This window comes from Lynx rufus, unplaced genomic scaffold, assembly GCF_022079265.1.
Source record: "Lynx rufus isolate CCGP_SWC_20201006 ecotype Redwood Valley unplaced genomic scaffold, mLynRuf1.p SCAF_3, whole genome shotgun sequence".
NCBI lineage: Eukaryota > Metazoa > Chordata > Mammalia > Carnivora > Felidae > Lynx > Lynx rufus.
Window position 1 is genome coordinate 54,234,442 of NW_025814845.1, and position 15,397 is coordinate 54,249,838.

Sequence of the window (15,397 nt, forward strand, 5' to 3'; positions counted from 1 at the left end):
ATTCACGACTCTGAGATCAAGGGTACCATGCTTTACTAAGTCAAGGAGATGCCCTGAAAGATCATTTAAAATCAGTTAAGATAGATCTGCCACTTGTATCTAACAGCTGCAGAATATTCTCTTTACGTTTATTTCTCTGATTTTTAAAAGTTGTGTTGTGATCTTTTTCTTATTGAATTACAAGAACTGTTTATAAAGCAAAGAAATAAGCCCTATACCTGAAATATGTTGTAAATACTCCAATTTGTCAATCTAAAATTTTTGTTATTAATATATTTCATTATTGGCAATTTCTTTCACATATCAAATTTACCAATATGTGCTGTATCTGTGTGGATTTGGATTCTGGAGTTGTGTCAAGCTTGGAAAGGTTTTCTTCCTGATGAGATTATAAAAAATTCTTTAGTGTTTTTTCTAGCATTTTTATGGATTCAATTTTACTTTTAATCTTTGTTTTGTTTTTTTTTTAAATTTTTTTTCAACGTTTATTTATTTTTTGGGGGGACAGAGAGAGACAGAGCATGAACGGGGGAGGGGCAGAGAGAGAGGGAGACACAGAATCAGAAACAGGCTCCAGGCTCTGAGCCATCAGCCCAGAGCCTGACGCAGGGCTCGAACTCACGGACAGCGAGATCGTGACCTGAGCTGAAGTCGGCCGCTTAACCGACTGCGCCACCCAGGCGCCCCTAATCTTTGATCCACTTGAAATTCATTTATTTTTTTAAGTTTATTTTGTTTTGTTTTGTTTTTTTGAGAGAGTGAGAGAAAGTGCAAGCCGAGGAGGGGTAGAGACAGAGTGAGAGACAGAATCTCCTCACTGTGAGCACGGAGCATGGAGCCCGAATTAGGGCTCCACACGAACTATGAGATCAGGACCTGTGCCCAAATCCAGAATTGGAAGCTTAACCAACTGAGCCACCCAGGTGCCCTGATCCACTTGAAATTTAATTTGGTATAAAAAATTAAGGTAGAGATCCAAGATTCTTCTGATGGCTATCCAGTTGTCCCTCACCATTTACTGAATAATCTACTTTTCTTGAAGTAATTTTATGTATTTTTTTATCTATATCTTTTCTTTCTATTCTTTTCCATTGATCTAGCTTACTTTTCAAGATTTTAAACTTTGTATCTTTATAATGTTTTAATATCTGATAAACTGCCCCTGCCCCCACTATCTTTGTTTTTTAGAATTCCCCTGGCTAAACTTGTACACTTCAGTTTTTCTGGAAAATCCTATTTTTTTTTTTAAATTTCCATCTTATTGGTATATTTGTTGGGTGGAGAATTGCATTAAGTTTATAGTTTAATTAGAGCATTGATGTCTTCATATGACAGTGCCATCTTTTCATTTATTTAAATCTATTTTTAAATTTATTTAAATTGATTTGAGCAAGAACACATTGTGTAGTATGAAATGACATTCATTTAGGCTTTGAAAGACATTATTAACCATGGAAACTAAGAGCATTCTCCCCATAAGGTAGCTAGTGGCCTTTGATGTGGCCAGGGGTAAAGGGTATAGTCTAAACATTGATGAATTACTCAGTCATCACCCCCATCCTGGCAATTTGAATTACAAATGCAGAAATAATTTTCCAGTTGGGGGCAGGACAGAAGAAAGTAGAAACATTCATTATAACCACTCCATATCAAATAAGGCCCATGAATTCTGCTGCTGAGTACTCCAGAGCTGTCTTGAGTCTAGAATCACTCACCAGTCTCCTTGAGACCTATGTGGCCCTATTAAGGCACCAGTTTTGAGGTTTCTTTGACATTCATCCTCCATTGTTCTTCTATGAGATTGTACAATAAACTCTACTATAAATGATCTAGTTGAGTAGATTTATAGTCTTAAAAAAAAAAAAAAAAGACCTAAGAGCGGATACCTTACAATTACATGTCAGTTTACAAAGTGCTTTCACTTACATTATCTCATTTACTCTATCAACATCTCAGTAAACTAATGAACTTCAGAGATAGAGAAATTTTCAGGCATCGTATCATTAGAAGCAATTAACTTCCAAGGCAGAAAAATCCTACACTGACACTTTCAATAATCTGAGGCTGTCTCTGGATAACTTCTATAGACAATTTTTTTTCAATGTCCTCTAAACATGGTTGGGTATGAATATGAGGTCCCCAAATGCATAGCCAATTTACCACCAAGTTGAGGATGAAGTTGGCACACAGAGAAAGCCTGACTCAAGGGAACTGTAGAAAATTAGAGATGGATCCACTGAATAAATGCCACCCTGAAAACTTCCAATCTTGAAACTTCATTTCTGTGAACCAACAAATATCCTTATTGTTTCAACCAAAGATAGTTTAGTTTTCTGCTGTGTGTAACTGAAAGCATACTATCTGATTTGGCATCAATTACATTATTACATGCATTCAAAAAGCGGGAATAGGGCCTTGGGAGGAAGATAAGAGCACCCATGACTGGGGAGGGAGGGGTGTAAGAAGTCTGGACAAAGGATGTTGCCTCGTCAGTTCACAGGTGTGTTTAGAAGAGGGTCTATGGCAGCAGACGGATTGGAAGAGAAGAGAAGAAAAAAGAAGTAAAAGGAAAAAAAGGTAAAGATAACTTTCATGTACTTAGTAGCCCAGTTCCTTCTAAGTTGCTTGATACTTTCAGTTTTAAAAGGAAGCTTAGAGTATAGTTATAAATCTGCAAGTAAAAATAGTAATTTCTGCAAATTAAATTTTGAATAGCACTATAGTAGTGCAATGTTTCCCAAACTTCAGGTTTTCTCACAGCACATTTATTTTTTTTTAAACAATTTTTTTTAACGTTTATTTATTTTTGAGACAGAGAGAGACAGAGCATGAACGGGGGAGGGGCAGAGAGAGAGGGAGACACAGAATCGGAAGCAGGCTCCAGGCTCTGAGCCATCAGCCCAGAGCCTGACGCGGGGCTCGAACTCATGGACCGCGAGATCGTGACCTGAGCTGAAGTCGGACACTTAACCGACTGAGCCACCCAGGCGCCCCACACAGCACATTTAGATATTTGTTATGTCTAAGTCATGTCATGTCTGAGTCATACTTTTACCTAATCCTTTCTTTTAAAACAGTAATGACCAAGGGTTATTTTGCCCCTGGGAGGACACTTGGCAATGTCTGGAGACATTTTTGTTTGTCATAAATGGGTGCTACTGGCATCTAGGACATAGAGGGCAGGGATACTATTAAAAATCCTATAATACACAACATAGCCTCCCACAACAAAGAACTGTCTGGTCAGCAGTGCCAAAGATGAGAAACCCTGATTTAAATTAGCTTGTTTTTCTCCTAAACTTCATAATAACTACCATTTATTGAGCAACAGTATTTTAAAAATATTGTTCTACAAACTGAGAGTTGATGGGGGGTGGGGGGGGAGGGTGGATGATGGGTATTGAGGAGGGCACCTTTTGGGATGAGCACTGGGTGTTGTATGGGAGCCAATTTGACAATAAATTTCATATTTAAAATAAATAAAAATAATAAAAATAAAAATATTGTTCTAAGTGCTTCATGTGCAGTATCTCATTGAATCCACACATTCATCTTATATATTAGTATTACCATTGAACTTATTTTACAAGTGAGGAAACTGAGGGCTACTTAATTTGTCCAAGGTCTAACAGCTAGCAAGTAGATGAACCTGAGTACTGTGATGCTAGAGATTCTGAACTTGACCAATAAGATCTACTTTACATCGCTACTGTAAATGAAAACCATTATCACATGCCTTATGTAATAGAAGATATAAATAAATTCAATAAGAGCACTATTTTATTAAGCTCTAGCTAAATATTGTTGCCTACTAAAGTCTCTGGGTCTAAAGCCTGTGGCTCTCTCTCTTAAAACTGGAGACTATATGTTAAAGAGATGTTAAAGACATAGGCATCAAACCAAGACTTTCTCCTTCATAATCAGAAGAAATGAAAATTAATTTAAAGGGGAATAACTTTCTTAATATGTGACTCAATATTATATAAAGCTGTGTTTGTGTACTACTTATATTCCCAACCCTACAATAATACAAAGCCCTGGACATTTGATTCCCCATGAATTAGATAGTACCTGGGTTCAAATTCAGGGTCTCCTACTTACTCCTGGTGTTACATTAGATGTGATTTAATATCCTCACCCATAGAACTGGGACAGGGACATCTGCCTCACTGGGTTGTGGTAAGAATTAAATGAGGATAGAACCTTGCAAGATTCCGGCAGAAAATTACGCAGCCATAAAATAAATATTAGTTCCCCTCATTTCCTGAAAATTCTGTGGTCTCTTTCCAGTACTGGCTTAGATTCTCATATGCTTCCATGATTATACAAGCTAAGAGCCATGGCAGGACGGGCAGCCACAGTTGGCTCCAGAGTATTACCAGAAACAAAGAGCTGCTTTCAGTCCTATCCCAAGTAGCTACTAAGGCCTCTTGGGAGGCACGGCCTTTTGAGCCATGCTGCGTAGCCACCAACCACCCTTTCCCAACCCCCTGCCTCCTGTGATGGTTGTTGATGATCTGGGGAAGATTTATGGAAATTGTAAGCATGAAGGCCCTGTGACAGTGATTCTAATAGATGACACAGGTCCCTGGAGGTTGCCGGAGGCAGGAAAGAGTCAGGGGAGAAGGAGGAGGCTTTGTTCCTAGGAACAGAGTTGTGGTTCCATCTTAATGTCTTTGCACACACACACCTGCTCCAATTTTTGACCTGCCATTTGACCATGCAGTCACTGAGTTATGGCTAAAAGCTATACTTTAAATATTCACAGCACTTCCTATAGAACTAAATTTACAGTTCTGTGATATCAAGTAAAGCAGAGTTCAACTGAGCATTGGAACTATTGTCTGCTTGGTGGTCAGAACACCTTGTATCTTTATGCTGTAACTCTTGAATTTCTTCCCTACTTGATTCCTGATACCTTTACTCCTCTAAAATATTGCTTTAATAAGTTGAGATTTCATGCCATAATTAGGGATAATGAATGAAAATGCAAATACAGCTAGAGTTAATGCATTGACAAATCCGAACTATCTCCCCCCCCCACTAGAATATACACTTCTTGGGGTCAGGGACTTTGTTTTATACCCTACTATATCCCCAAGTGCTAACATAAGTAACTAGTATATGGTTAGTACTAATAAATATTGTTGAATGAATGAGAGTTTGTACTAAGGTAATTAGTTGTAGCAGTCAACATGTCCTTTGTCTATGTATGTATTTTTTTTTTTTCATGCTTCAGAGCTTTACACATGTGGCATCATCTTTCTGTAATGCCATGTCTCTGCCTCTTACTCCTCTCTCACCCCTTCCTGATCTGGAGAAAGTCTATTAACCTTTTAAGACTTGCTTCTTGAGACACCTGGGTGGCTCAGTCAGTTAAGCCTCTGGCTTCGGCTCAGGTCACAATCTCACAGGTTTGTGAGTTTGAGCCCCATGTCAGGCTCTGTGCTGACAGCACGGGGCCTGGAGCCTGCTTCAGATTCTGTGTCTCCCTCTCTCTCTGCCCCTTCCCTGTTCTCTCTCTCTCTCTCTCTCTCTCTCTCTCTCTCAAAAGTAAGTAAACATAAAAAAGCAGACAAACAAAAAAAGACTTGCTTCTTTTGGGGCATGTGGGTGGCTCAGTCGGTCAAGTATCTTGCCTATTGATTTCAGCTCAGGTCATTATTTCACAGTTCATGAGACAGAGTCCCAAATCAGGATCTGCCCTCACAGGGTGGAGCCTGCTTGGGATTCTCTCTCTCCTTGTTTCTCTGCCCCTCCCCTGCTCACACACACTCCGTCTCTCTCAAAAGTAAGTAAATAAGCAAGTAAGTAACTAAATAAATAAATAAATACATAAATAAATAAAAATAAAACAAAAAAATGCTTTATTTTGCACATGAAATCTTCCCGCCATTTTCATTCTAAAACTCTTGCCCTGTACTCAAATGGAATGATTGGTGTGGAAACACAGAGTAGAGACTATAAATAAGGGATTTAGAAATAGTTGGTCAAATTTCAAGGTGGGACGGATTATCCTGGGCTTCTTCTCTGCAGATTCTTCCTGGGGGTTCCTGGGTGGCTCAGTCGGTTTAGCGTCCGACTTCGGCTAAGATCATGATCTTGCGGTTCATGAATTTGAGCCCAGCATCAGGCTCTGTGCTGATAGCTCAGAGCCTGGAGCCTGCCTTGAATTCTGTATCTCCCTCTCTCTCTGCCCCTCCTCTGTTCACATTCTATCTCTCTCTGTCTCAAAAATAGGGAACAGTTTAAAAAAAAAAAACTGGTCAAATCTGTAGATTCTTCCTGGTTACCCTGATGCTATACAAACCTTAAAAATAGTGCTATTTGGGGAGGGTTGCAATATTTCTCCCAAGGAAAAACTTGATTTGACTATCTGGGACCAGATTTCTATTGGTGAAGTACAGGGGAATTGTATTGTGTAAAGCAGTATCTCACATCTCCAGCTATAAGAGGATTGTGGCCTGCTCAGGTTGCTATGGTTGTGACCATGACAACTATGAAAAACATGAGAGGGATGCCAAGAAGAGGGAGTGGTAGTGGCCATAAGTGAGAGAGAACAAATGGCCAGGAGTAGGGACAGCCTAGGTTTCCTGGGGTCCAGTGGTTGTAAAGGCAGGGATTTAAGACCATATTGCAAGATCTGACTTCCACATCTCATTATTTACATTGGTGCAAACCCTGAACCGCTCATAACTAATCTGTTTTATTCATCCATTCTGCTTTAAGTTACTCTGAGTAGGGGACTGGAGATGGGGGAGGCAACCTAAGAACAGAGGGCATAACCCAGAGGGCTGCAGCTCTTGAGAACAGGCACTATCTTATTAAGCCAACTGTGAATTTGTGTGGGTGAAAGTAACAGCTGCTGATTCTTAGGATATTTTTAAGTTGCAGCCAGTTGGGATACTTTCTATGCCTATATATGGTCCTTCATGCTAAAGGACCTCATGGAGATGGGTGGGCTAAAAACATAGACTCCTTGCAACTACAGCATCATCTCTTGGTCTTTGGCACCACATAACCAGCTTGCTCTCTGGGAAACTTTAGCAAGGTTAAAAGTTAAGCAGCTCATCTGACATACACAGTAGTGACTTCTCCATCCCCTCCCCCCCTCCATTGTTGCTAGGTTTCTTTGAGATTAAAAGAGAGACTTATTTGTTTAGTCCCCATACACTTTCAAGCTGCTTAGCTACCACATCCTGTGCACAACATGTACTCCAGGCAAACAAACTTCTAAGGGTACCGCAGATTGAAGCAGTAAACTAGCCTATCCAGAATGAGCCCCCCGGAGTCCATGTGCTATATGAAGCAATCCAAAACACAGCTGGTAGAGTTAATTTTAGGCTTTCTGACCTTGGCAATGTCCTATCAATTTGGGAAAGGCAGCTTTGAATAGGTTCAAAAAGGACCCTTTCTCCTCCTCCCCCCAATGCAGCTGCCTGGAAAAGTGGCTACAAGGTCTAAGTTTAGTGGGAAAAAACAATCAATTGTGGACAATAATAAACTTGACAGATAAAGACAGTCAACATTTACTGGGCAAGTGCATATAGTCCATCTTTTATGATTTTTGTCCTATGAACTAAGATTCTAAAAATTGTATACCAAAAGTAGCAGCTTCTAAAAAGTTCTAAGACTGGCTTCTTGAAAACAAAAATCAATTTCTATGTCATGGTGCTTCAAAACACCAAAACAGAGAAACTTAACAGAAGACCATGGGCGAATGGAAGGGGGAAAAATAGTTACAGAGAGGGAGGGAGGCAAACCATAAGAGACTCTTAAATACAGCGAACAAACTGAGGGTTGGTGGGGGAGTGGTGGAGGAGAGGGAAAAATGGGTGATGGATATTGAGGAGGGCACTTGTTGGGATGAGCACTGGGGGTTGTATGTAAGTGATGAATCACGGGGATCTACCCCTAAACCAAGAGCACACTGTACACACTGTATGTTAGCCAACTTGACAATCAATTATATTAAAAAATAAATAAAATGTACATTGTAAAAATAATTAAAATTAAAATTAAAAAACCCACCAAAAGTGGGTTGGCAATGATGAGAGGGGAATAGAAGTTTTATTAATTTGTGCTGTTTATAAATATAACAGGAATTTATATGCAAGGAGTAAATACACACCAGCCATTTCTCAATGCACAGGATCTAATTCTCTGACCAAAATAAGTGAGGTCCTGGGGCACCTGGGTGGCTTAGTCGGTTGGGCGTCTGACTTCAGCTCAGGTCATGATCTCACAGTTCATGAGTTCGAGCCCCGCATCAGGCTCTGTGCTGACAGCTCAGTGCCTGGAGCCTGCTTCAGATTATCTGTCTCCCTCTCTCTCTGTCCTTCCCTGACTTCTCTGTCCTTCCCTTGCTTGTGCTCTATCTCTCAAAATAATAAAAAAAAGTAGGTGAGTTCTCTTTCATATATGCTCACATATAACATAGGCTTTTCCTTACTGAAACTTACATGCTTTTTAATTTTGCCTTTGTCTGATTACCTGTATTTCCCAATGACCTATAGGACTCATGATGTTTTTTGCTTCCAGAGGCCCATAATAGACAGTAAATGCTTGTTGAGTGGACAAATCGTATGTATGTCATCATTCTCTTAAATCTAGCATTTTATTGCACAAACCTCACCTTTAAAAGAATGAACAGCTTGAATTGGAGGGGATTGGGTTAGGGTTGGGATCAATAGAAGATTTCTTCTTCCCTTGTAACACATTAAATAAGCTTTGTGTTAAAAAACTGAGAACAAACAGGGTTGATGGGGGGTGGGAGGGAGGGGAGGGTGGGTGATGGGTATTGAGGAGGGCACCTTTTGGGATGAGCACTGGGTGTTGTATGGAAACCAATTTGTCAATAAATTTCATATAAAAAAAAAGGTGAAAAGCAAAAATAAATAAATAAATAAATAAATAAATAAATAAATAAATAAGCTTTGTGTTTCGATACTTTATGGCTTTTAGTGATAAATGATTGTACCCAGAGACACCAAATTTCATGAACCAATCTTTTACACTTCTTTTTAAATTTTTTCAAAAGTTTGTTAATTTTGAGAGAGACAGAGAGAGCAAGTAGGGGAGGGGGAGAGAGAGAATCCGAGGAAGAGAGAGAATCCCAAGCAGGCTCTGCACTATTAGCATGGAGCCCAACATGGGGCTTTAACCCATGAACTGTGAGATCATGACCTGAGCAGAAGTTGGATGCTTAATGGACTGAGCCACCCAGGTGCCCCACTTTCATTCTTTTCTATTATAGCAGAATAATATGCCCTTGAGAAGCATTTATAACCATACACTGGTTTGTGTATAACTATACATGTTTGTCTTTAATGAAGCAAGGTATGGAATTAAGATCTAAAGGGCATTAATGAGGGTTAGGTTGAACTGCTAGCTATGTTAAGTGGGATTGTGTAGCATGCCAAAATTCATTTAGGATATATTCATTCTAATTTAGGTCATTATGGAAATGGGCAGAAGGAAATGGGATCTACTGAATTCAGCTTGTATGTACAGCTATGTGATTTTGAGCAAGTTACATACATAACCTCTCAGCATTAGTTTCCTAATCTATACATGGGGGGAATAACACCTAATACCAACCTTATGGGGTAGTGTAAGGAATAAATGACATGAGGATAAAATATATGAAAAGCTTAGCAGAGTGACTAGACCATGAGAAATATTCAATATGAGGTAGCTATAAAAACAATCTTATGCAATAAACTAATTAGATGGAATAATTACCACATCAATCTAGATGTTATGTAACCAAAACACTCTTGCACAACAGAATGCACTTGATCAGGTTACTAAAGATTTGTTGCCTAGGTGTACTTTTTCTATTGCTGTGCAGGTATCTATTCTTTCCCAGTCAGATCACATTTTAGAATCAGAAGGAATCAGCTACTTAAGAAATACTGAGGCCCAGATTTAGCCACAGGGTTTGAATTTGGCATTTCTTCTCCCTGGTATTAACTGCATTTCCTTTTAGTTTTATATATAAAAGAATATCTTTATATAGGCAGAAAAGGCTGGGTGATATGAGGGCAAGGAAAGAATGCTCTGGTCCAAAAAAAATCATTATTCTTTTTTTTTTAAGTTTTTTTTTAATGTTCATTTATTTTTGAGAGAGAGAGAGAGAGAGAGAGAGAGAGAGAGAGAATGGATAGGAGAGGGGCAGAGAGAGAGGGAGAGAGAATCTCAAGCAGGCTCCGTGCTATCAGTGCAGAGCCCCATGTGGGGCTCAAACTCACAAACTGTGAGATCATGACCTGAGCCAAAATCAAGATCTGACGCTTAACTAACTGAACCATCTAGGCACCCCCAAAAATCATTGTTCTGTATCAGCAAATTTTAAATTCCCATCACTAATTAATACTTCTAGGCCTTTGCAAAAGGAGACCTGCTATTTATTTGTTTTTCTTTATATTATGGAAAATTTCAAAACTAAATTTTCAAAAGTAAATAGCACAGTTTAATGATTCTCATATTCTTATCACCTGGCTTTGACAATTATCAACTCACAGCCAATCTCATTTCATTTATACTCCTACTTCCCTCTCCCACATTATTCTGAAGCAAATTCCAGGCATATTGTTTCATCTGTAAGTATTTGGTACATATTTATATAACATAAGGGCTCTTTAAAAAAACATAACTACAACATCATCACCACAATAATTAGTCCTTAATCATCAATTGCCCAGTGTTCAAAACTTTCGGATGTCCATAAATGACATAAATATTTGTTATTGTTCTTTTTCACATTGCTTGTTTGAATTAGGATGTAAGTGAAAGCACACCTGACAACTGGTGGGTATCTCTCTTATGTTTCTTTCAACCTCTAGGTTTCTCTTTCAGCTCTATTTTCCCTTTGTAATTCATTTGTTGAAGACATTGGGTCCTGTATCATTTCTCCACAGTTTGGATTTTGTTGATGAATCCATGTGGTGTCATTTAACGTGTTCTTTACCATATTCTCCTGTTCTCTCTATTCCCTATAATTTAATATAGTTGATCTAGAGGCTTAACCAGATTCAAGTTCTCTTTCGTTGGCAAGACTTTTTCACAGGTGATGATACATTCTTCCATGAGGATGCATACAAAGTATGGTTTTCTCCCTGTGATACCAGCAGCCATGATTAATGCCTAGATCCAGTAATTTATTAGGGGTTGCAAAAATGGTGATATTCTAATAATAATTAAATCATTCCTACTGTTTTTTTAATTTTCTTTTTTTAACATTTATTCATTTTTGAGAGATAGAGACAGAGCGCGAGCTGGGGAGGGGCAGAGAGAGGGAGACACAGAACCTGAAGCAGGCTCCAGGCTCTGAGCTGTCAGCAGAAAGCCCGACATGGGACCTGAACTCACGAACCATGAGATCATGACCTGAGCCGAAGTCGGATGCTTAACCAACTGAGCCACCCAGGTGCCCCTGTTTTTGTTTTTTTGTTTTTTTAACTGAAATGTTTCTATAAGGAGAAATTTCCTCTTACCCACTATTTGGAAACTTGGCTTTAATTAGTGTTATCTTACCTGGGAAGGGTAACATGTTAGTGAACACATTGGAAATGATTAATCTGATAAAAAGTATGATGAATCATCTCTAAGGTTGTAGAAACCATTACCTTGAGGGAAAAGGAGATTATAAATACAACTGAAGTAGGTAAGTGGTGATCAGAAACCAGAGATATCTGGGAAGAGAAGTAAAGAATAAACAGATGCTTACAGGTAATGCTCTGCTATGTCTATCCTTATCGGGAATATAAATTCCTATTTGCAAGCCCATCTTATGGTTTCAAATACTATTTACTTACTGAGGTCTGCATTCATGCCTGCAGTTTGGATCTCTCCCTCTGCTTTGTGCAGTAGTCAAAACTCTTCAGACATCACTACTTTGATGTCTAATAGACATCTCAAAGCTAACTAATCTAAAATAGAACTTTGGTTTTACTACCAAATTATCACTCAGACCTTCCCTATTTCAATAAATGGCTATTTCCATCAGTTGCTAAAGCCAAAATAATAGGAGTAATCTTTGACTCCTTTCTTTCCCCAACCTGCACAATCACCAAGTGCTGTTGGTTTTACCTTGAGATTATTAATTTCTCCTATTATTAATGACACTACCCTAAACCAAATCACAACTGAGAAACAAATGGACTATTACAATAGTCTTCTGGTTTCCCTTCTGACATGTTGGCCTCCTCTGGTCCATTCTCCACAACAAGGGAGAATGATCTTTCCAAAATGCTAATCACGGATCATGAGCTGATAATTGTTGAAGCTGTGTGATGGATTCATCATATTTCTTCCCCTCTATATATGTTTGAAATTTTCCAAATTAAAAAAAAATGAAATGTTATTCAGATTATTTTGTTTTACTTCTTTTGTTTAATGTTCTCAGAATAAAATCCAAATGCCTTGCCTAAGCTTGTCAAACCCAGCCTGCCCTGTCTACATGTCCAGGCTTCTCTTATGCCATTCTTCTTGCTCACTCTGCCCAGGCCATAACCTTTCAACTCTAAGAACTCTTTAAGCTCTTTCTTATTTTAGAGCATTTTCACTTGTTATTCCCTCTACCAGAAAATGCTCATTCCCTAGTTCTTTGCAAGGCTGGCTCCTTCTCTTGTCTCAGGTCTTAGCAAAAATGTCACCTCCTTGAGAGGACTTTATGAACCATTCAATCTAAATTAAATCCTCTTCGGGGCACCTGGGTGGCTCAGTTGGTTGAGCTTCCGACTTCGGCCCTGGTCATGATCTTAGGGTTTGTGGGTTTGAGCCCCGCATTGGGCTCTGTGCTGACAGCTGGAGCCTGCTTCGGATTCTGTGTCTCCCTCTCTTCTGCCCACACTCTGTCTCTCTTTCTCGCTCAAAAACAAATAAACGTTTAGAAAAATTAAAAAATAAATAAATGAATTAGATCCTCTTCCTTCACCATTATTCTCTATGACATTATTCTGTTTATTTCCTATCTTACCAGAATGTATAACTATCTTGTTTGTTTATATTTATATATGTAAATATACTTATAAATTTGAATAGATCTGTAAAGATATTTGAAAGCATATACCCACACATGTTCTGTTGTATTCTATTCTATTCATGCTATAGTCTCAATTCTTTGAAAAACTGGTAAATACAAACTTTAATAATCTTTCATAAACAAAGATTTATAAACAAAATAAGTTTTTGACCAGGAGAGGAACTTCTTGAAATTTTAAGAGAAGAGTGATATGAAATATGGATTGGTGAAAGTGCAATTGCAATTAGAAATGTCCATTTGAATAAATCTCTATTTGGTTCTAAATTTCCCAGTGCTTTCGAAGCCGAATAATTTTAAGTGACAGCCATGGTTTGATTTAAATGTCTAACCTCTGGAATTATATTCCATATTATTAACATGACTATCATTTTTAAGACCAATATATTTAAGTTTTATCAGCTGTTAATTTCAGGCAACTCTCCTTGTGGTATGAAAAGAAGAACTCAGCAGGTACTTTAGCAGATTCTCTCCTCTGCCAATTGTTATCCTGATTCAGTGTCATAGGATTCATCTAAATTGTGTTTGAACAAAAGCAAAACTATGTAAGACAGCCTGCCAAATCAGGGAGCAGATGGGAACTGTCTGCCAGTCATTTGATGGATGTCCCTGACATGACAGACTTTTAGAACTGAAATATCTTAGAGATCATGAAATAATCCAAGACCCTCATTTTAAAAGGTGTGAACTGTTGTTCTAATAGGTTAACTGATTTACTCTTCCCAAACATAATTTCCTAATCTGGTAATTCAAGTCTTACTTTCAGAAGACCCTTATGGAATTACATAATAAATTAGTACCAAATCAAGATCTGGGCTTTTGTTATAAATCCATTATTTTCACTATATTGAGATAAATCCTTTCCCCCCTTCTTTCCTGCATCTTTTGAGTATTTAAGTCTTCCCAAATTATTCCAGTGACCTCTGCTGTTCCCAAGATAATGTCAAGATTCCAATATTTTCTTCTGTATTTTTTTTAAATGGTTTGATTTACCAACATGCCAAACTAATAATGCACCAACTCAAAAGCATATAGTTCATATTGGTACTTCCTTCATGTCAGTTAGCCCAAAGTGGGTTAATAGCTGCACATTATTTAAGTTATGTTCAGGTTCTTTGAAAACTTACTTGTGGACTTGATGCATGTTTTAAGTAAAGAAGATGGACATCTCTTGTGTAAAATAAATGGGTACTTAAATTGATAATGTTGTGGTAGGTTGGTTATCAGTGGCAATGCTGATTAAGCATTTATGGGGCCTAAGCCAATTATAACCATTCGGCACTCTGTTGCACAAAACATTCTAGAGGCTAGAATTGATTCAGTCCCCCTTATAGAGAGCCTTGCATTTCACAGTTAAGGGGTTCAGAGCCAGGCTTTATAATCCATTTAAGAATGCTCCACATTGAATATGTCACCACAGCAGTTTTCCCAGCTGCTGATGACACCATAGCTTGCCTGTTGAGACAATAATGGATCCTGACCTCTCCTAGTTCAGGGTTTTAAAATACAACCATAAAACGACAGGGTCCTTGAAAACCCATTTAGACCCTTTTCTCTCCTCTGGGGGAACCACACCCAAGCCATTCCAAACACGTTAAACTTCCTCCTGTTTTTATATACTAGCAAAGAGACTCCATAACCTTTTACCATCCTGTGCCGAACACTTACAGAGGGCATAATTCTGGTGGCAATTCCATCCCTCACTGCAGAACCCTGACATCCCGCCGCTGAAGCCCACTTCCTTCCTGACTGCTGAAACCCAGCTAAGCAGTTCGGAGCGCTTTGCCACGACCCGCAACTAGGTGGACAGTCCTTGACCAATCTGGTGGCCCCAGTGCACTCGCTGGGCGTGGTCCGGGGCTGCAAAGATGTCTAGAACTTGAGGGACCCGGGGCCACAGCGGGAGAGGGAGGGTCGGCGCCCGCCACTCTCGCGAGAGTTCGCGGGGTGAGGGCGGTGGGACTGGAGACGAGGAGTAGGGGGAGGAGGAAGGAGAGGAATCGGAGGAGGGGGAGGCGCGACAAGCAGCTCAGCAGTCACGGCGGCTGTTCTTTGGAGAGCAGGCGTGTGGCCCTTTCCCCGCCTTCTTTCCCTTCCCCTCCCAGTGAGTGATTCAAGCCGTGCGCTTCCCACTTCCGCCCCCTCCGCCTGCCATTGGAACTAGCAAAGCCGAACAAGTTGGGGCCGTCGAACAGCTGGCGCTTCCCTTCCTCCTCCTCTCCTCTTCTTCTCTCCTTCCCTCTTCATCCCTGGCCGCCGCCGCCGCCGCCGCCGCCGCCCGGAGGCCTAGAAACCACAAAGCCCCCAGCCTACGCCGCGGCAGACATGAGCTTCTTGTTGTGAGTAGCCAGG

The 15,397-nt window shown here is 39.5% G+C and overlaps 1 protein-coding gene and 1 long non-coding RNA gene across 3 annotated transcripts in view; one reads left to right on the top strand and one right to left on the bottom strand.

Moving 5' to 3' along the window:
* The window catches only part of LOC124520115 (uncharacterized), a 38,306-nt gene that overhangs the window by 22,229 nt on the left and 680 nt on the right, over positions 1-15,397 (bottom strand). The gene's annotated exons all lie outside the window — the stretch shown is intronic.
* Positions 15,073-15,397, top strand: part of MOB1B (MOB kinase activator 1B) — a 50,655-nt gene continuing 50,330 nt past the window's right edge. The window contains exon 1 of one of the 2 annotated variants that reach the window (XM_047090733.1): positions 15,073-15,384. Coding sequence is in view for 1 of the 2 variants with exons in the window: in XM_047090734.1 (XP_046946690.1) it covers positions 15,371-15,384 (14 nt within the window). In the remaining variant the exon portion in view is untranslated. The remainder of the gene's footprint in view (positions 15,385-15,397) is intronic. The other variant, XM_047090734.1, reaches the window with a different exon arrangement.